Source organism: Chiloscyllium plagiosum, chromosome 18 (genome assembly GCF_004010195.1).
Source record: "Chiloscyllium plagiosum isolate BGI_BamShark_2017 chromosome 18, ASM401019v2, whole genome shotgun sequence".
In the NCBI taxonomy this organism is placed as follows: domain Eukaryota; kingdom Metazoa; phylum Chordata; class Chondrichthyes; order Orectolobiformes; family Hemiscylliidae; genus Chiloscyllium; species Chiloscyllium plagiosum.
Window position 1 is genome coordinate 33,385,796 of NC_057727.1, and position 23,136 is coordinate 33,408,931.

The 23,136-nt window shown below is 40.6% G+C and overlaps 1 protein-coding gene across 5 annotated transcripts in view; it reads right to left on the reverse strand.

The window, feature by feature from the left end:
* Positions 1–18,782, reverse strand: part of LOC122559030 — a 45,097-nt gene extending 26,315 nt beyond the window's left edge. For 2 of the 5 annotated variants that reach the window (XM_043708172.1, XM_043708177.1), the window contains exons 1-5: positions 18,388–18,782; positions 13,899–14,372; positions 9,313–9,419; positions 4,444–4,524; positions 681–800 (exon numbers count right to left, since the gene is read on the reverse strand). In XM_043708172.1, the coding sequence (XP_043564107.1) occupies positions 681–800; positions 4,444–4,524; positions 9,313–9,419; positions 13,899–14,184 (594 nt within the window). In that variant the 5' untranslated portion in view covers positions 14,185–14,372; positions 18,388–18,782. The remainder of the gene's footprint in view (positions 1–680; positions 801–4,443; positions 4,525–9,312; positions 9,420–13,898; positions 14,373–18,387) is intronic. The other 3 variants (XM_043708174.1, XM_043708175.1, XM_043708176.1) reach the window with 3 other exon arrangements.
* Positions 18,783–23,136: the final 4,354 nt, after the last annotated feature.

Here is a 23,136-nt window from a genome sequence, read left to right on the forward strand (position 1 = left end):
GGGTGAGAGGGGAATGATATAAAAGAGACCTACGGGGCAACGTTTTCACACAGAGGGTGGTACGTGTATGGAATGAGCTGCCAGAGGATGTGGTGGAGGTTGGTACAATTGCAACATTTAAGAGGCATTTAGATGGGTATATGAATAGGAAGGGTTTGGAGGGATATGGGCCGGGTGCTGGAAGGTGGGACTAGATTGGTTAGGGATATCTGGTCGGCATGGACGGGTTGGACCGACGGGTCTGCTTCCATGCTGTACATCTCTATGATCCTATCCAGCCAACTGTGCTAATCAACACCCAAACATTCATTAATACAAACTGCAAGTACCAGGTAAAATGTAGATATGCTAAAAAGTGGTGGGCCTGTGGAATTCACTGCCACGGAGTGCAGTGGAGGCTGGGATGTTAAATGTCTTCAAGGCACAGATTGATAAATTCTTAATGTTGCAAGGAATTATGGGATACGGAGGAGAGTGTGGGTAAGTGGCATTGATATGCCCATCAGCCATGATTGAATGGCAGAGTGGACTTGATGGGCCAAATGGCCTTACTTCCACTCCTATTTCTTATGGTCTAATGGTCTTAAAGTCAATGGTGCACAAATTCTATTCAGGAAGAAATGACTAGATTCAAGCATATAATAATTAACTTTAACCAAAATTTGTTGAACAAACTTTACCTGCCCAAAATGACGAAGATATTTCATTACACAAGCAGGTCTATTGTAGTCTTCATGCCAGCCTTGACAGTTCACTAAACGATCAGCAAAAACCCCATGACGACCAAAAGTAAAAGAGCACTAAAGAAATTAGATACTCTAATAAGAATCGGCTATTGTTACTTCAAGTTGTAAATATCAGATCTACATCACCAATTATTTACGTAGGTTTGTACCTCTTGTTCCAAATGTTCAGTTTTATAAAATCTCTGTTTTAAACTCAAGGCAAAATGGAGTAATGACATTTGCTCTCCTATGGGATTTGCTCAATGATAAGCCTATGTGACCTAATTGTCGTGGTATTTGGGAGCTCAGGGGCATGTCCTATTGAAATTGAAGTGCCAGCTTTCTTACCTGGACAGAAAAGGGACCTTGGACAAAGAGAGAAAATATTCCAGTGGGAAGGACAAGGAAACAACTGCTTATGTGAATAGAAGGGAGAAAACTGTTCTCTGTTCGTCACCAGAGCGAATGCTGGAGGGAGTTTAGTCTCTGGTCAGAGTCCAGACCTGTTGAATTTTTAAAGCACTGGATAGTACTATCTGATATAACCAGGAAAGGTCTGAACCTGGCTGTAAGAGGCTGATTTGGAGATTCTCAGAGGACCAAAGGAAACAACGTCTGCTGGACACTCAACATCATGACTCAGCAAAACAGGGACAAGTCAGTCTTTTGAAAGCTAGGAGTAACTTTGGACTGGTTCCCATAAAAAGCACAATTCTACAGAGAGTATGGTGTAATGCAAAAACACAGCATAAGTTTTTCAGTTGTGTTATGAAATTACAGAGGGATATATTTTCTGTAGTTTACCACATTAGTTGTTTACTAAGTCATACTTAGTTGATGTTGACTTTAGTTTTTGTGAAAGTTAGGGTCATATAAAGTGAAATCTTGTGTGATCCATTGAGTTGGTCACTGGGAACTCAATGTTCTTCTTAAAAGTTTTTAGTCTCTACGTAATTCATCGCATTGTAAATTTTAACTATTTGGTATTGTTCCATTTAGAATTCTATTCAAAAATTATTTCTGCAAGAGAGGTCACTGACACTGGCAATTGAACACTCTTCACATTTAATGGAGAGTGCAGGAGGCCACGCCAGTCAGACCTGAAAATGAGGTGACAACCTGGTGAAGCTACCAACCAAGACTATCTGTATGCCAAACAGCATTAAGCAGCAAGTGATAGACAGAGCTAAGAAATTCCACAATCAATGGATCAGATCTAAGTTCTGAAATCCTGCCACATCCAGTCATGAATGGTGGTGGACAATTAAACAACTCACTGGAGGAGAAGGCTCTCCAAATATCGCCATCCCCAATGATGGAAGAGCCCAGCACATCACTGCAATAGATAAGGCTGAAGCATTCACACCAATCTTTAGTCAGAAGTGCCTAGTGAATGATCCATCTCAGCCTCCTCCATTGAGCCCAGCATCACAATACCAGATTTCAGCCAATTTGATTCACTCCAAGTGATATCAAGAAACAGTTGGAGACACCGGATACTGCAAAGGCAATAGATGCTGACAACACACCAACAACATTACTGAAAAGGTATGCCTCAGAACTTATGGCCCCCTTAGCTAAGCTCTTCCGGTGACTAAATGTGAAGAGTGTTCAAGTATCCCCTAAGTGCCGGTGACCCTTCTTTCAGAAATAATTATAGTTACAACACTGGCATCTACCCGAAAATGTGGAAAGGTATGTCCTGTACACAAAAAACAAGACAAATCCAACCCAGCCAATTACTGCTCCATCCGTCCACTCCTGATCATCAGTAAAGTGATGGAAGGTGTCATCAACTGTGCTATCAAGCAGCATCTGCTCAGCAATAACCTGCTCAGTAATGCCCAGTTCGGATTCCGCTCAGGTCATTCCGCTCCGGACCTCATTACAGTCTTGGTTCAAACATGGATAAAACAGCTGAATTCCAGAGGTGAGGTCAGAGTGACTGCCCTTGACATCAAGGCTGCATTCAACTGAGTGTGGCATCAAGGAGCCGTGGCAAAACTGGAATCAACGGTTATCAAGAGCAAACTCTCAGCTGGTTAGAGTCATATCTGGTGTGTAGGAAAATTGTTGTAGTTGTTAGAAGTCAGTCATCTCAGCTCCAGGACATCTCTGCAGGAGTTCCTCAGGGTAGTGTCCTGGGCCCAACCATCTTCAGCTGCTTTATCAATGACCTTCCCTCCATCAGAAGGTCAGAAGTGGAGATGTTCGCCAATGATTGCACAATGCTCAGCATCATTCATGGCTCCTCAGACACTGAAACAGTCCATGTTCAAATGTAACAAGTTCTGGACAATATCCAGAATTGGGCTAACAAGTGACAAGTAACATGCATGCCACTCAAATGGCAGGCATTGACCATCACCAATATGAGACAATCTAACCTCTACCTCTTGATAATCATGGGGTTACCATTACTGAAGTTCCCTACTATCTACATCCTGGGGGTGACTACTGACCAGAATCTCACTGGAATCACCACATTAACAAAGTGGCTACAAGAGCCAGGTCAGAGGTTAGGAATATTGTGGTGACTAATTCACCTCCTGACTCTCCAGTGCCTATCTACCATCTACAAGGCACAAATCATGAATATGATGGAGTATTCCCCACTTGCCAGGATGGGCTCAACTCCAACAACACTCAAAAAGCTTGACGCCCATCCCGGACAAAGAGCCCATTTGTTGGCACTACATCAGCAAGCATCCACTCAACCCATCACAGATGCTCAGTAACAGTAGTACATACTATTTATAAGACGCACAGCAGAAATTTACCAAAGATCCAAACCAATGACCACTTCCATCCAGAAGGACAAGGACAGTAGATACATGGGAACACCACCATCTGCAAGTTCTCTCCAAGTCACTCACCATCCTGACTTAGAAACATTTCACTATTCCTTCACTATCACTGGGTCAAAATTCTGGAATTCCCTCCCTAACGGCATTGTGGATCAACTTATAGCACATGGACTGTAGTGATTTAAAAAGACAACTCACCATCAACTTCTCAAGGGCAACTAAGGATGACAGGCAAGAAATGCTGGCCCAACCAGCAATGCCCACATCCCATAATGAATAAAAACAAACATTCATTCCCAAGTATTACAGGTTTTTAACTGGTTTCTCCTTGTAAATTCCCAAATCCAACCCCCACACAGAAGTCCAATCCCTATTGTTTGGCCACACTTTCCGGTACCAAGTACCCTAGTTCTATTTGAAACATTGATCATCCACCTCATTCCTTATTTTTCTCAGCTTTTCCATAAAACCTCCTAAAATAAAACAATGGACCTACTTTCCGAAGTATGCTGCCAACAATTAAAAAGGAATGTTAAAATTCTGTCCTTGATCAGTTCTCTTCCCAGTATTGTGTTCTTAATAATGTTAAAAGAAATTCCTATTCCAAGCTATTTAAAAAGAAAGCTGCATTTGTGTTCCTGTTGGAATATGCAATGCTTCCACTGGAAAACTGTGCATCCCCGATGCACTATGACCAACATCAACTCTACCACTCATAAATCATCAATCTTCCTTTCTGCCCTTATCAAACTTACTTCCTGCATAACAATTTTAAACCCTGCTTTTTATGTCAATGTTCATACTGAATTGTATGACAGCACTGTTTCACAGAAACTTCCTATTTGCTTTCCACTTTCTGATTGGTTTTTCTCAATTCGCAGTTTGACCGATTTCTGAATATTGGTTCTCACCTGCTGACAGTTTAGCAAAGCTTGTTCATTCTCCATTATTATGGCGTTCCTCTTGGAACCATCAGACAGATGAAAAGTGACCTGGTGACATGAAGAGGCTTCAGTTTAGACTAGGAAAGGGAATCTTGCAGAGTTAACCTGTCTGTTCCTATATATTTCAGGAGTGCCATATTTTTATGGGGGCTGCATCTGGATCTACTTTGGAAGGAAAATTACAATTAACTAATTTAACCATCAATATGCCTCTCTCTCTAAAATACACATTCTAAGCACCATGTCACAATTTTTTTCCATTTTTTATATAGGCAACTGGAACCTTGTTTCTGAGTGAACGACTAAAAGGAGAAATCAGTTAAAAAAAACCTGTACTACTTGGGAATGAATGTTTGTTTTTATTCACTGTGGGATGTGGGCTTTGCTGGCTGGGTCTGCTTTTATTGCCTGTCCCTAGTTGCCCATGAGAAGGTGAACACCAATGTGCAGTCCCAGCGTCAACAAACACAGCCTTTCCCCGTTGTGTGGAACTCTAAGGTTCGGTGAAGCAGTACCTCTGCAAGCAGAGGCCAATATATTGGCATGCCAACTGGCATGAGCAGAACCACTCAGTGGCTGTGTGACCTACTGATTTTAAGCTGCATACACTTTCATTTAATTAGCTCAAATTACATTGTCCATTAGAGAAGCCCTTCTACTCCAGCAATGTGGCAGATTGTCTTGGTATGTCCTGTTCACAAAATAAAACACACAAACTTGATCTGCTATCTGGATAAATCCTGGTATTCCATTCTGATAGCTGCTGGAGGCATACGTCCCAATGGAGGACTCTCCCTTAGCACTGGGGATTTGGGGTAGTGGGTATTACACACAACTAACCCAGACAACTATAGGTCAGGTTGGTTCACAGACTTGCAGGCCTTCAGTAATTTGTTACGGTCAGGTGGAGTCTGCAGCTACACTTATATTAACTGCTATAGACTCCAGCCTCCCTTTTGCATTTTAAAGAGTTTTTTTGCTAAATATACAGCTGCTCTTTGGCCTCACACTCTTGACTTTTGAGCACTCTTACTGACACCTTTTATCACTTTACTGAAGATCCAGAGTAGATTGACAGGGTGGTGATTGGCCAGGTTAGATTTGTCTTGCTTTTTGTGTACAGGATATACCTGAGCAATTTTCCACATTGCCACAGAAATGCCAGTGTTTGGCTGGACTGAAACAACCGTGTTTGACCCCTAGTTAATTCTGCAACCAAAGTCTTCAGTAATAGTTCTGTAATGCTGTCAGGGCCCATGGACTTTGCAGTGTCCAATGTCTCCAAGATTTGGAGATGCCGGTGTTGGACTGGGGTGTACAAAGTTAAAAATCACACAACACCAGGTATAGTCCAACAGGTTTGTGGAGAATAAGAACAATTACTTGATGAAGGAACAGTGCTCCGAAAGCTAGTGCTTCCAAATAAACCTGTTGGACTATAACCTGGTGTTGTGTGATTTTTAACAGTGTCTCCAACTATTTCTTGATTCTGTAAGGGACCACCTTTTTGGACTATAACCAAAATGGAAGTCAAACACTGCTAAAACAGAGAGGCAAGTTTTACAAGTTGAAAATCACGTAGACTAATAGACTTGAACACATAACAGCACAGAAGGAAATAACTTAACCTACCATATCTGTCCATTGCCCATTTTCCAGCTCTTGGTCTTCAGCCCTGGAGGCTACGCCGATGGAAGTAAATAAATAAATGCTACATAAATATTTTCAGAGCTTTTGACCCAAGCACCCTTTCAGGTAGTGAGTTCCAGACTCCTGCCATCCTCTCAGTGAAAAAAAATTCTCTTCTTACCTTTCTACCCCTTACCTGAATCCAACGCTTTCTGGATGTTGAGCTCTTTAATAATGGAAAAAGTGCCATCTTACCCATCATATCTTTGCCTCTCATAATCTGATATACCTCTATCAGGTCCTCTCTCAACCTTCACTGTTCTAATGAAAACAGCCAGAGACTATCCAGCCTTGTCTCATATCTCAGACACTCCAGCCCAGGCAACATCCTAATAAATCTCCTCTGAATTCTCTCTATCACATCTTTCCTATAATGTGGTGACTGGAACTGCACACATTACTCCAATTGTGGCCTAACCAACATCTTATACAGTTCCAACATAACATTCTTGCTCTTGTATTCTATGCCTCAGCTAATAAAGGCAAGTATCCATATGCTTTAGGGTTAACCCTAATCCTCATCCTAACCCTAACCCCTTCAGAATATCCTGTTCTGTGATCATCTTGACCCAAATACCCAGGAGGCAACATGGCATCCTGGAGTCATGTTCACAGATGCAGCAGTACCTGTCCACTCCCCTCACTCATGAATTCCTTACCTCTATTGCCCTTCCATACTTCTTACCCCATAAGCAGCTGGACCACCCACATTGTCATGGTCTTGTCTGACCTTCAGAGAGGAAGCATCACTCTCACCATTTTCCCAAGGTGAAAAACCGTTGAGGGGTTCCTTGAGTGAGATGCACTCAAGAAACCCCTCCCTACCTGCCTGGTCCCCGTCTTCTCACTGGCAGTCACCCATTCATGGAATCATACAGTACTTATGAGGCCCTTTGGCCCATTAGCTCTGTACTACCACTTTCTCTGCATGCACTCCCTTAAACTGTGAGTGATCAGATTTTTGTAAAGTTTTTCAGCTATACTTATGACCTTAGCTTAAATTAATATCAAGTCCACAAGCAAAATATATCAATTACATACCTGCTGTCCTGTGATAGGATACTTCGATCTTGGTGAAGTATCTATCTAATGTTGCTTTCAGAGCAGTTAGATTGTAATGTTACTGAGACTGAGTGCGACAAGGAGTCTTGGAGTTAAGGAGGATCTGCCTGACAACAGCTGCTGGATTGGTTCAGCTGCAGGTTGTTACAGAACAGTGAGGGTAATGCAACCAGAAACATCAAGAACTGATAAACAGGAGACATCTGTCTCCACTCTCTCCCTCTGTTAAAGGAAAAGGACAAACACACCCAGAAACTTAAAATAAAGAATTCTAATACAAGTAAAGACCTAGGTGCATCCAATTAGCTGTCTAATCAAAGACTGGTCATTGCTCTGCAGGTAACATCACTGTCAAAATCTAAGAACCATGAGAGATAACTCTTCACCTTGTGCTCTGGACTATTGACTGACAGAAATTATTTCTCCCTGTCTATATTTTTGATAATATTTGTGTCAAACAATTTGTCTTTTGTCTGTCTTATTTGTGAGTGAATGTGTGTGTTTGAGGCATTAAAAGGGGATAGGTTAAGTCACATTATAAATGAGTGATCCTTGTTTTCTCTGCCATTTGTTAAAGAATAAGTTTGCTTACAATAAATACAGTTGTTTTCCTATTAATAGTGACAACTGGTGTAAGTGACTTTTGTCCTGAGTAGTGAGCCAGCAGCAAAGTGATCACCTCAGTGGTTAATTGGGTATAAATGCATTTCTGATGGCTAATAGAATGGTTGCATTCAATTATCAGCCGACTCTTCCCACTTATGTCATAACAAAAGCTTAGTGACTCATCTGGGATCTTTAAATGGGGCCAACGAAAGATTGGATATGGAATAAGAGTAATTGATAAATTATAAAAAGACAAGGTACCAGGTTTTTCATACTGAAATAAGATGGCTTTGAAAGCAACTACAAGCATCCTGCTGTTGAAAGAGGTAGCTCTGATGGCTCTACAGGGATTAACAAGAGCCAAGCTGATAGAATTGGCAAATAAATTAGAAATGGAATTGTCTGTCAGAGCCAAGGATGCAGAGGCAATTAAAGGATTGGCAAAGTGCCTAGGACTGATGGAAAAACAGGAGTGCACTGAGTGGTAAGTTGCCTGAGCTAGCATGAATTCATTCGTTAAAGCAGCTTAAAATGAAAAGGAAACTGAAAATTTATCAAGATGTTGCCAGGACTAGAAGGATTGAGTTATAAGGAGAGGTTGGATTGGCTGGGAACTTTTTTCACTAGAGCACATGGATTGGCTGGGGACTTTTTTCACTAGAGCACAGGAGGTTGAGGGATGACCATACAGATGTTTATAAAATAATGAGGGTCACAGATAAGGGAAACAGCAAACGTCTTTTCCCTAGGGTAGGGGAGTTCAAACCTAAAGGGTATATTTTTAAGGTGAGAGGAGAAAGATTTAAAAGGGACCTGAAGGGCAACTTTTTTCACAGAGAGGATGGTTTGTATGTAGAATGAACTGCCAGAGGAAGTGGTAGATGCAGATACAGTTACAACACTTAAAAGATATTTGGACAGGTACATGAATGGGAAAGGTGTGGAGGGATATTGACCAAATGCTAGCAAGTGGGACTAGTTTAGTTTTGGAAACTTGGTCGGCATGAATGAGTTGGACAGAAGGGTCTCTTTCCGTGCTGTATGATTCAATGACTCTATAACTTAAAAGACTTGAGCTTGAAGAAAAAGAGAAAGACAAAGAATGAGGGAGAGGAAAAGGCATGAGAAACATAATTAAAAAGCATGAGACTAGAAATTCCATAGAGAGATGGATAAAGAAAGGAGAAAGAGATTGGGAAAGCAGGTTAAAATAATACAGTCAACAAAAAGAAACATCAAATAATAAACGAAGTACTGATAAGCAAAATCCTAGCCATAACCTAAAGTCCATGCCTGATTAAAAGTTGGATTGAAAATATATGCTCTTAACTGGTGGTAATATACATTTTCTCAATGAATTAGCACTTTAGTTAATATTAACGAGTGGGATACGTACTTCAATACCTGCATTCAAAGAATGGATCTTTATAAAGGTGAAACGAGTTCAAATCTGATTAACTTAGATCTTGTCATTCTTACCTTGATCTGAACACAAGGAGAAAATGTGTCTCGTCCAGAGCCACAACTGCCCTGAGGTACCTGCTGGGTCCCAAGCACAGTGCAGGTGCTGCCAGTGAAATTTAAGACTGTTTTTTTGGGAAAAGTAAAATGGGAAATTTTAAATTAAACCATAACCTTGACAATAATTTTTTATATCATAAGATTACCTTTTGGCAGCATGCTCTCACATTCCAATACTAACAAATGGCATCTTGCTTCTTACTGAATCTCCCCCTGCCTGTCATGGTAGAATTGCAACTCACTGCATGTCACCTGTTTGGTCTGCTTACAATACTTCAGCACCTTCTCATTTGTTGAACAAGCTGGTTTCTTTCACTTCTCTTGCTTCTCCTTTAAAATTCTCTTGATTGCCTCTTATGATCAAGTCTAAGCATTTCATAGACACGCTCATTAAAAGAAAAGCATAATACTGCAGTGTCTGGAAATCAGAAATAACAGCAAAAAGTGCTGGAGAAGGGCAGCTGGTTTGAGAGCATTCGTGGAGAGAGAAACTGAGTTAACATTTCAAGTTCAATATGACTTTTCTTCAAAACAGAAGATTCTGAGGAAGAGTCATATTGGATTTGAGATGCTAATTCTGTTTCTGTTTCCACAGATGCTGCCAAACCTGCTGTAGCATTGCCTATTTTTACTTCATAGCCCCCTCACTTATGTTCTCAATCAGCCTCTGCAATTAGCAACCCCGCAAGCTTCAAATTTACTGCCACATTTTGATTCACTGTCCTTCCTTAATATCTCTGGCCAACTTAATTGCCCATGCAGACGTTTGTGTCTACTTACCTTTTCAATTATATCCCACTTCTGTCTTTCATGCCCTTTATTCACTACTCTGCTCCATCATTCAATGGCTGATCTGATAATCCTCAACTCCACTTTCCTATCTTTTCCCCATAACCCTTCATTAAAAATCTGTTTATTTTAGCCTTGAATATATTCAACAACCAAGCCTCTACAGATCCCTGTGGTAAAGAATTCCACAGAGTTACTACCCTCTGAGAGAAAGTAAATCCTCCTCATTTCTGTCCTAGCTGGGCGAGTCCTTATTCTAAGATGATGCCCTTTGATCCCACAAAGGCAAACAGCTCTCCCACATCTACCCTGTCAAGCCCCTTAAGAATCTTGTATGTTTCAATAAGATCATATCTCATTCTTCTGAATTCTAATGACAACATGCCTAACCTACTCAACCTTTTGTCATAAGAAAATCCTTCCAAACTCAGGATTAACCTAGTGACCTTTTCTGGACTGCCTCCAATGCCAGTTTATCTTTCTTTAGATAAGGTGCCCTCAAGTTTTGAACTCCTTATCTAAGGAAAGATAAACTGGCATATTCCAGCTTTAGTTTTAACTACTGCCTTGATGGTTTTAGCAAGACCTCCCTATTTTGGTGCTCTATTCCCTCTGAAATAAAGGCCAACAGTTCATTTGCCTTTACCCACTGAACTTGGATGCTAGGTTTGTGTGATTGATGAATGGGGTCTCAGGAATGCCTTTGTGCTGCAGGTTTCTGCAGTCTTTCTCTACTTAAATAATATTCAGCTCTTCTATTCCTCCTGCCAAAGTGCATAACCTCACATTGTCCCACATTATATTCTATTTGCCAAACCTTTGCCCACTCGCTGAACTTTCTGCAGACACTTTGTGTTATTTTATGACATGTCTTTCCATGTCATAAAATTTGGCTAAAGTCCATTCACTTTGCTCATCTAAGTCAATTATGTATTGTAACTAACTGTGGCCCCAGCATGAACACTGTGGCAATTCATCAGTTGAGGTTGCCATCTGAAAAATGGTCCCCTTATCCCAACTCTCTGTCTTCTATTACTTACCCAAACTTCTATGCATGCTAACACATTGCTGTTGACTCTTATCTTATTAAGTAGCCTAACATGTGGCACTTTATTGAATAGGGTGGCATGGTGGCTCAGTGGTTAGCCTCGGGGGGAGGAGGGGTAGGGGAAACTATGGAAGTGCCTTGGAAGGTAAGAGCCACCAAGTTGGCACAGAGAGAATTAATAGATATGGGACTGAAGGATACAGCATCAGAAGCACAGCAAATAGGAGCAAGTGTGGGCATTTCCACCCCTTGATCCCGCTTTACATTTAAAATTTTCTTGGCTGATCTTGCATCTCAATGCCATACTCCAGTACTATCCCCAAGTTCCTCGATGTCTTAATATCTAGAAATTTCTTGATGTCAATTTTGAACATACTCAATAGCTCCACAGTACTCTGGTGTGGAGCCATCAAAAGATTAATCAAACTATGAGTGAAGACATTCCTCCTCATAGCAATCTTAAATGGACTACCTCTTATTCCAAGACTATGTAAAGCCAAGAAATACATGCTTTCTGCATCTACCCACTTTGTCCTGTAAGAATTTTGTATGTTTCAATGAGATCAGCTCCCATTCTTCTAAATTTGAGAGAATACAGATCCAGGTTCCTCAATCTTTCCTCTCGAGATAATCCACCATTCAGGAATCGATGCTGTGAACTTTTGTTGAATATTGCCAATGCCAATATATTCTTCTTTGGGTAAGGAAGCAAAAATTGTATGTAATACTCCATGTGGAAACTAACCAAGCCTCTACACAATTCCAGCTAGACCTCTTTACTGCTGTCCACAAATCTTCTTGTAATAAAGGCCAGCATACAATGTATCTTTGCTATTGTTTGCTGCATCTGAATGCTAATGTTTCGTGAATCATGAACAAAAACACTCTGGTCCCTTTGGACTTCCAAATCTTTCACCATTTAAGAAATTCTTTACATTTCTACTTTTTCTACCAAAGTTAGTAACCAGCAAGCTATTTACTTTACATTTTCTCTATTATATTCCATTTGCCATGTCCTTGCCCATGCACTTAGCGTGTCTAAATCCCCTTATAGCCTCTTTGCAACCTCCTCACAACTTACATTTCCAATTAATTTTTGAGACATGAGCAAACTTGAAAATATTATATTTGATCCCCACATCATTTTAAAAATTTTTCCTCATTTTGACCTTATTTTATGCTGACCTTTTCATGCACTGCCTTCCAACATTGCTTACTACCTTCCTTCCTACCAGCTTTGAGTTTCTCCCATTTGAATTCCCTCTCACATTCCAACCTTTGCCACTGTCCCCAAGACACTGCCGAGCTAATTTACGCTCTCCCCAACAGCACAAGCAATATCCTCCTATGGTGACATTAGACCTGATTCTATGGAAGGCGTATTGTAACCTGTCCTCCTTGTACAGAACCAGTCCCAATGCCACAGCAATCTTAAACGGTCCCTTCCACACCATCTGCCTGCCACTTATTCATTTATTCCATCATCCTGTTTCTCAATTCACTCATATGTGGACAGGAAACCTGAAATTACTGCCTTTGATGTCCTCCTTGCAAACCCTTTCACAACTGTCTCTGTGCTTTCAAACCAATTGGCGTCAATGTGGATAACCGATCTGTCTGTTTACCTTCCCACATAAGATTGTCCTGAAGCTGCTCAGTGACATTGTTGATCAAGGCACCAGGGAGACAACAATCCATTCTGTTCCTCTACCTGTTGAATCTCCTCCCATTATTGCTTTCCGACTCTTCTTCCTTCCCATTTGTCCTACTGAGCCAGCCATTGTACCAGGGACCAAAAGAGAAAATGCTGGAAAATCTCAGCCGGTCTGGCAGCATCTGTAAGGAGAGAAAAGAGCTGACATTTCGAGTCTAACTGGCCCTTTGTTAAAGCTTTGACAAAGGGTCAGTTAGATTCGAAACATCAGCTCTTTTCTCTCCTTACAGATGCTGCCAGACCGGCTGAGATTATCCAGCATTTTCTCTTTTGGTTTCAGATTCCAGCATCTGCAGTAATTTGCTTTTATCCAATGTACCAGGGACTTGGCTGTGGCTGCACTCCTCTGAGAAACTCTCCCTCCCAGAAGTATCCAGAAAGGAAAAGCAGTTAATGAGCAAGATGCAATCAGGGGATTCCTGCACTGGTCCTTCTTGAATGTTTGACAAGAACCCATCCTTCTCTGGTTGTACTCACTTAATCTGCAGCATGTCCATCTCCCTAAGTATGCTAGCTATATAGTTCCCAGCCTTGCAGATGCACCACAATGACTCCAGCCATTGCTCCAGTTCCAAAATCTGGAGGTCTAGCTTCTGCAGCTGGTGATGCTTCTACCTACAGATTTCTGCCTCAAGGTAACTCAGCAAAATGTGTTCCTTAGTCTTTGACCAAGCCTTTACTCTCTCCTCGTAATATTTAATATTGATTCTGCACCAGTCTTTGCTTACACATCCGTGAAGTATCTTCAGACATTTTCCAATGCCAAAGGTGTTAGAAATGTAAGTTATTATCAGAAGAAAATGAAATATGAATCGTGACAGTACTCCTAATTTTACCAAGTACGCATTTACCATCTCAATCGCCCCTGAAATTTAGACTCTGAATCCCACTGCCAGTTGAAAATTCAAACCATTATATCATCTGGAGGATTTTTTTTAAGAATAATTTCTACTGCATCAAAATTTACATTTGAAAAGAATATGACAGTCTTACCCTTGTGAAATGGTTTCAGTATGTAAATACCAAATAGAATGAGAAGTAACATAAGAATCAAGATAACAGGAGCCAGAAGGACAAGTGGATACTTGAGCTTATCAGCCATCTCTTCTCGTCTGAGATCTACAGCAGACATGTTGCTTCTCCTCTGTGCCCTCCTCACTGCTTTCTCAGTTCTAGATCGTCCAAAAATGGTTGATGGTTGCCGTGTTATATTTGCCTCCTCTCCATTACTGTTGCCTGGGCAAACTGTACTGGGGAACTGCAGGCTAGTGACAAACATAGTGAGAGGAAATAGAAGTCATAAAAAAAATGTTGTTTTTAAATTGAATTCTGAAAATTTAAAAAGAATTCTTTAAAGACGGTCGTTGATTAAAGGCTATTTTGTTTTGGTCCTTTGAAGCTTGCTGACATTATTTCTTCGATCAAAATAGTTGAACCTTCAAATTATTTCAAGCAACTGAAATAGACCTGCAAGAGAGATGCAAAAGAATAATTAAAATGTGCATAAAATGCACTAATATACAGTCAAAGCCACAGTGAGGGTAATAAGATTCACTTTTATATTTATACAAACATACAGCAAATCAGATCATGGCGGATGGGAGGCTAATTACATAAATCCAAAGTCATTGTTTGAGATTTGCTATTCCACTGTTAGCTGACTCACATTAATGCTTTGAACAGCATGATAATGATGTTTTGCCTTGGTAAATATGAACTAAAGCCTCTACAATCAGTTGGGTCTTGTCCATTTCAATCAAACTACAGTTTTATTCCTATATTAAATGTTAATTATGGCCTGCAATCTATCTGGTATTGAAAATTAGCTATTAGAAATGTGGGGCAGAGTGTAATGCTCTCCTCCATGGTGAGATTGGCAATAAGGGACATTTAATCAGGTTGGACAGTTGCGAACCCCATCACTTTCCTGTCTCATTAATGAATAAAGGACAACCTCCTCACAGAACTAAAGACCTTAATTAGGCAATAAGGCACACTTAGAGCTGCCATCACACCACCACAGATATGATCACAGCAGCATGTGGGCACCCACCTTGCAGGGTTGTTTGCAGAAGCACCACAGTGTTTGTTATTTAAAGGTCCCAATTAACTGATCAAGGGATCCAGGCTCAGAAAGGCACCCCCCCACCCCAACTCCCCATCCCACCTTTTGTACCTTAATTGGTACTGAATTCACTACCTTCACACTCCTTGTTCAATTTCACTATTCTTAAATCCGGTTGGTTAAGGAAATGTATAATTTAAACCCCTATATCATAGTTGGTGATCCTGTTTATTCAAGTCCCAGATTCCTGGATTCCCTCACACTTCCAGCAACTTGACAGCAAGTTGCAAATATATTGCAATTTTTAGGATGCAAAACATTTACAACGTAAATGTGCAAATCTAATTAACTAAACTAATTAACTTTTAAGGTCATTGCTACAGCAAACTTTACCCATTACTGTAGCTTAAGAAGTGTCAATATCAATACCAGTTCTCAGTCATCCAATAGCTCCTATGTGTTTTGATATAAATAAGCTTCTATCTGTATTACACAAAAGAATATTAAAACAGTTTTACCTGAGGCATGGAAAGTGCTTTCTTATACGAGGTGTTAATGAACTTTCTTTTAATGTGATAATAAAGAGAACAAAGCATCCAACAAGAGTTGAATTTACTGAACTAACTTAATGCCAGCTGTTAAGTGGAACTGTAGAACAATGTTAGATGTTTTCTTTCCATCCAAAATATTAAATAAATGCAGATTATTTTACAATCTACTTTACCCAAAACTACAACACTTCAATTAATACTTTGTCCATTTTTTTAATGTTTCCAATCCATAGAGGAAACACATCTGATTGTAGACCACCTAAACCCCAATTGTGTTGTATCCCTCATATTTGGATTTTTTTTTGCTGAGTAAGTGGTAGCTGTTACAGAGATGTGACTGCAGGATGGCATCAATTGGGACCTGAAATTAAAGGCTTTAGGGCATTTAGGAATTACAGGAAACTAGAAAAAGGTGGAAGACTGGCTCTGTTAGTTAATGATGTTAATGGCAGAGTAGACAGGAGTGAGTTCAGTAAGCCAAGATGTAGAAACAGTTTGGGTAGAGCTGAGAATTGATAAAGGCAAGAAATCACATGAGGGAATGGTATCCAAGCTCCCTACCAGTAACCACATAGTACAGTAGAGCATAATAATGAGAGCTTGTTAGAAAGGCATGGTAATAATCATGAGTGACTTAATCTACACATTGACTGAAAAAGTCAGGTTGGCAAAGGTTGAAAGATTGTCAGGTTTCATCCAGAGGGCTCATAACATATAGCAACTCATTCCAAAATGGACAAAATATCATGGTGTTGGGAAGCGTTCCTTAATTGGGTTACATTTTTTAATGTTCACTGGCAACAGGAACTATGAAGCACCCCTCCTGAGGTCTCGCTCCCATCAAACTTGCTGAAAAATGAAATTATTTTAAAAAGCTGGTGTAAAACAAATATTTCACGCTGATTGCTAAATGAAAGGCAACAGCTCGGTACATGTATGAGTAAATCCATGATTTGTCATAATGTTAATTAAAAATGTACAGCGATGGCACTTAACAATTCCTTTCAAACTGGGTGGGATTTGGTGCAGGTGACTGGGATCTCGCCTGCTACCTGGAGATCCAGCAAAGCTAGTGAGAGCCCCATGCTACCTCCTTTAAGGGAGATCTGCCATATTAACTGCCAGCAGACATTTACATGGCATTTGGTGGGCATTCGCCAGAATCATGGACTCCAGGTCCAGAAATTGCCAATTGGAGCCTGGCAGTTCTTCATTGCCAGCAATGCTAGTGGAGATGTTGTGGTAACTGCCAATAATGCACCCACCAAAGGCCTGGGATCAGCAAAGGAATCAGTCCAGAGGTGAATGGGGTTCGTAGGGAGGGTTTTGCTGGCTGAGGTGGGGAATCAGACTGGTGGGAAGAAAGGGCAGAAAATGACTCTCAGGAGGTCCCTCTATTCCCCATACCAGGTTCCTCAATTAGGCGCTGAGTGCCATTGAGCAATATAAATGTGTGATATATTCTGATATTCTTGCAACAATATTCTGTCATATTGCACAATCAATCAATCAAACAACTTGTTTTCAAGTTTTGGGGATTGGTTCACACTTAAGAAGTATCACATTGATAAAAAGAATCCTTCAAACTGGTTAAAGATTATTTTTGAGTGTAATGAAAAAAGTTATAAAAAGGTTTATAGCCAGCTGGCTGCCATTTCCCATATTTTACATACCATCATTATCTCTACATGGAGGAAATTGTCCTCGATGTCTCTAATCTTAGACATTCCCACCCCCCACCCAACTTGCTTGTTAAGAATGTCTAATGAGACGGGTTCACTTTTCAATCAGTTTCTTTAACTTCCTCAGTTTAGCTGATATGTACATCACCTATTCTGGTTTGTGATTTACCTGACACTTTACTTTTGTGTTGAAACAACCCCAATTCTGGTATTTCTTTCACACTGCTGCTCCCTGCCACCAAAACAATCTTAAATTGCACTCAGGGCGTTTCAGGTAAGCAATGTTTCCTGTCCATGGAAACTTTTGCTGTTCTGCATAAACAAAGCAATTACATTATTTGCAGAATATAAACACCCAAGATGCCAACATTTCCCACATCAGTTAGTTTTCTGACTTTAACTATGTTGCTTCTGACTCCAATTTTAGTAAACTATAATTAATACAATTTTCACAACTTTCTTTTAACTTGTCACAATCCAGCTCCTTGGTCTGAAAAGAGTTAAATTGTTATTCAGCTGTTTATCCCTGACTACGCCCACGTTTTCTCATATTTCAGAGCATCTCATGTAAGACTACAGAAAGCAGAATAGACTGATAACGCAAATCAATAACAAGACACCAAACATTACAACGTTATAATAAGAAACAATTAAAAACAATAGTCCCGGATTTGCAGTGTAACACTTCTGGTTGGGTTCTATTCTCAATTGTACTGAAAATATGTTATTTAGAGGTAAAGCAAAAGACCGTTCAAAATGCGATGAATACAGCATTAAATAGCCTCGGTTTCTGCCCCAGACCCCATTAAAACTAAACCATGTACGTGAAATGCATCCATATTTGGAATTGCCAGCTATACTTTGTCAATATTTGTTTCTGATCCACTATGTTCATTATCAGAAAGAACAATGTCTGCATGACACTGAACTGGAAGATTTTTATTTCGTAATCAACTGTGAACTTGTTTGACCATTTCGGATGCAACAGGATCATCTGGTAAAACAGCGTGGGGACAATATTCTGTATTAACAGAAAATATTTTCATTCCTTTTGAAAGGATTTTTTAAAAATCCCATATCTTCCCACAAAATGTAGTTGCTAGAAGAATGATGAAAACCAGCCTGCTCGCCGTACTCAAACAGGAACTGTTCTCTTTTCCCTCTCTGACAATGTGCCCACTTACATTCTTGGACTGGAACAATGTGTTGAGTCTTAGACACTTCAACCTCTCAGATGTCCGAGTGGACGGGAGAACACGTCTCTGCAGCGGGAAGTCCAATTTGAGAGAATTCCTCCTCTTCGGGGTCGATTGCCTCCCGGTATAATGACAGCTCCAGAGGCTCAGCACAATGCACACAGGCTGAAATCTGGCCAACAGCAAACGTCTGTACTCACCGGGAGTCCGAGAGCAGAAGCGACGGAGAAGCTGAGCTCTTGTACTATCTGGTCCCTTCCTCAGTCGGTCGGCAATGGGCCTGGGGTCAGGGCAAGGCTTCTGACCAGCTTAAAGCGGTAACCATGCAAACCTTTGAGGCAGTTCCAAAGCAGCGTGACAGTTCCGCTCTGGTCACTGGGCAGTCCAAGAGATCAAATGTAAATGCAATTATTACAACTCGGTTTTTTTCGGTGTGTACACGCCAGTTTCGCCAGTATCCATTTGACCGTTATTAAAAGGGACACGAGGGGCACCGTTTTCACACAGAAAAGTATTGGCATTTGGAGTGAACTGCCAGAGGAAGTGGTAGATGCAGGTTCAATAACAACGTATAAAAGACATTTGGACAGATACATGAATAGGACAGGTTTAGAGGGACATGGGCCAAATGCACAAAATGGGACTAGTTTAGTTTGGGAAAGTCGTTTGGCATAGATAGGTTGGACCAAATGGTCTCTTTCCTTGCTTATGACTCTATGACTATATGACTCCAATGTGTGGAACTCTGAGTCCCACGGAGTCTTTGAGCGGCTGGACACAGATGGTCACACCTATGTTGTCGAACCAAGAGCTGGAGGGCAGCCTCAGCAAACAGATCACAGGCTGGGGATTTTGGAGTCATGGCATCATAAAGATGTACAGCACAGAAACAGACCCTTTGGTCCAACTGGTCCATGCCGATCAGATATCTGAGTTTAGATTAGATTCCCTATGGTGTGGAAACAGGTGCTTCTGCCCAACCAGTCCACACTGACCCTACGAAAGTAACCCACCAAGAGCCATTCCCCTACATTTACGTCTGACTTGGCAATTTAGCATGGCCCATTTAGCTAACCAGCACATCTTATGGATTGGGGGAGGAAACTGGAGCACCTGGAGGAAACCCACGCAGACACAGGGAGAATGTGCAATCTCCACACAGACAATCGCTCGAGACTGGAATCGAACCCGGGTCCTTGGCGCTGTGAGGCAGAAGTGCTAACCACTAAGCCACGTGCCACCCCATTCCTAAATTAATCGAGTCCCATTTGCCAGCACTTGGCGCATGTCCCTGTAAACCCTTCCTATTATTATACCCATCCAGATGTCTTTTAAATGTTGTAACTGTACCAGCCTCCACCACTTCCTCTGGCAACTCATTCCACATCTGGTGGATAATGTGGAGTCAAACAGCTCTCTCAGAGATGCTCAGAAACCTGCCGTATCTGTGCATGCTGGTTCGAGTGAAGTGGAGTTATATAGCGCTGAGGAAACCTGGAGTGATCTGTGAGCTGTGAATCCAGGAAGTGCACCCAGAGTTGGGAGGTCTCCTGCTGTCCTGCAAGGTGGCTCAGGGAGGACCTTCTGGGAGGCTGAAACTGTGGCAACAAATACCACCCAACACATGACTGGAACCCTAACTGACCTAATCCCTAATATGGGTGATCTGTCACAGAGCCTAGATCCCTTGGAATGTATCAGTCCAGATCAGAGGCTAAGAAGGTGTTCTTGAGCTAATGTTGCATATCACTCCAGCCCTTTTATCCAAATTGGTGATGAAAAAGGAAATACTGCCATTAATGTGAGCTCAAACATTTTAGCCATCACGGCAGAGCTGAACTTGCTGATCATGCAACTGCTTAGCAAAAAGTCATTGTGTGCTATGTGTAGTTGCCACATCTGCAAGTTTCAAACAGGGAGAATTCAAATGGTACATCTAGCTGCGGGTGGCAATGGTGATGAGTAGCACCAGGCAGGGCAGCTGATGCAGGAGAATGGGTCTCTTGAGGAACGGGTGTTCTGGGGGAAAGGAGATCTCATGAGGAGAAGACAGACAGACAAAGGATTTCCTCAACCAGATGTAAACCACATGCTTAATTCTGTGTAACCACTGTGTCTTCCTTGTTTAGCCTTACTTTCCCTTTATGTTTGTAGTGACCTTATGCCAGTAAAATGAAGAAGCCTTGCTTCATGATATTTGAGCTGTCTGTGTTCAAATGTGTATTCAAATCTCAAGTTACAAGAGTAAATATGCTCGTATTTGAGAAAGATTCTGGACTAACTGCATGCGCAGAACAAAATGATCTCTGCTTTTCCATCAAAACATTTTACAATTTCAACATATCTCAATTTACACAATTTTATTTCTGGGAATACTTCTGTTTTTAGAACTTTTGCTTCTCTCTGCTAAATTATACCTCAAGCAATGATATTTACCAAGGATTTTCACACTGTTGTCAATTAATATCCAATGTGGAATGAGGGCAAGTAACATTTTTTGACAACTGTGCATGAAAGTGACTAATGTAACTTTGCCATAAGAAAATCAATCTCCTAAAATTTCCTTGTTTTTTTGCGCATGGGGAAAAAGAAAATGAGCCAACTTTAAGGAGATATGGACTTCAGCAGATATCTCTGCCCATTGGAAAATATAAATATAAACAGGGAGTTTACTGAAGAGAATTAGGAAGCACTTCACCAAGAAGAAATTAGGGAGCTCTGCTATGCTATGCACTGCAGGAGGATCTGCTGCCATTGTCATAATGTTTTCATCCTTTAAATTCAGGTGATCATGACCTGTTCTTGTTAAAAAAATTTTGGTCTGGCATATATCCAACTGGAGTTGTCAGCCCTTTATCTGGCACCTGATTGATATATTGGTGAGATGTTCTTTGATTGGTCTGAGTTATGCCTTTTAGTAGTACCTGGCTTGGATTACTGTTGAACGCATTGATTAGTGTTACTTCCAATATAGCTGCCATCTGTGGCTGAAGATCTGGCTTAAAATCTTATGGTGGTCTGCAATCATTTTCTTGTTGGGGAATAACTTATATTCATATTGTTCCTTACTGACATCCACAAAGGTGACTTGTTATATTTTTATATCATGTCAGGTAGTATTTTCTACAAGTTCACCTTAAATGTCTCAAACATCCCAGGCATGGACTTCGGATGTTGCTTTTAGAAATATGCAGACTTTGATGGGAAGTCCAAATAGGGCAGCATAAAATTAGAACTAGGCCAATCCCTCTACAAATCCAAGAACAACAGAGATGTTATTACACCCTTCCATAGCAGAGTCTCCAGGGTCAGAGGTAGGGACACTACTACTGCACCACACAAGAGCTGTCCAATTTGGTGCTTTAATACCACCTTTAAACAGAATAAATTAACACACATCCTGGGAGTGAATTAAAGAATGCATATTTACTCATTCCATGTTAATTGCAACTTAACAAGCAATTTAAGAGCATTACGTTAAAAATATTAACAAAAATGATCAGCGTGATGTCTATACTTAATGAGGTCCAATCACATATTTCTAACCTATATAATTATATGTTGAAAGCTACATTGTTCTAATCAAATATCATAAGTTGGCTTCAATTCTGTTTTTAAAAAGTCTATTTTAATTATCTACAGCAAAAAGGTCCTATAATGAATTATAGCCAATATTACTGTTAGTCAACAAAATAGATAGTCAATGACATAGGAGAACTGCAGGGACAACTTTCATTTCTCATCATCTCATTGCATCCTCAGATGCTGACACTGTTTAGCTTTATGTTTCTTTCAAAAACTCCTTATGATTTCACCACAAAAGTATTTGTAAAATACAGGCATTAAGGAAATTCAAATATCTTTGAGGCTTGTCGCCTGGAGATAATTGTATAAAATGAAAAGAGTAAAGCCATAGTAGGAGTTCATAACATGGATGGCATTTTTAAAATTGAGATGTTTCTAAAATGGAACCTGTGTAAATCAAGAGAGAACAAGGGTGATGGGTGAATGGGATTTGGTACAAGTAAGCATCTGGGCTGTAGAGCTTTGGATGACTTCAAGTCAATGCAGAATGTGTAAATTGCTGGAGGACTGTTGTTCTGAAGAAGGGTTATTGGCCTCAAAATGTTAACTCTGTTATTTCTCCACAGATGTTGCCAGACCGACTGAGTTTCTCCAACAATTTCTGATTTTGTTTGCTTCAGGTTTCTAGCATCCACAGTCCTTTGTTCTATTTTAGCAGGTGAAAGATTGGTCACGGAAATGTTGGAGTAGTCCAGCCTAGATGTAACAAACAAATAGGTAAGAATTTCAGCAGCACATGAGCTGATGCAGAGATGGATTTGGACAATGTTACTGAGATGGAAAAAGTTGGTCTTAAGTGATGATACAGGTATGTGTTTGAAAGCTCATCCCAGTGTGAAATATCTCATCAAGGTGATGAACAATCTGGTTCAGCCTCAAAGAGTTGCCAGAGACAATTTAAGTCAGTAGCTCGAGAGAGGAGTTGTAGCATGGACCAAGCACAATGACTCTGATGTCATTCGTATTAATTGGTAAACATTTTCATTGGAACCAACAACAGAGGAAGGGAAAAGGTTGAGATTCTGAAGGGTGATTACAGAGAGTTAGGCAGGAATTTAAAAAGGAGGTCCTCGAGAGTAGTAATATCTGGAATACTCCCAGTGCTACGAGCTAGTGAGGGCAGGAATAGGAGGATAAGCAGATGGAATGCAT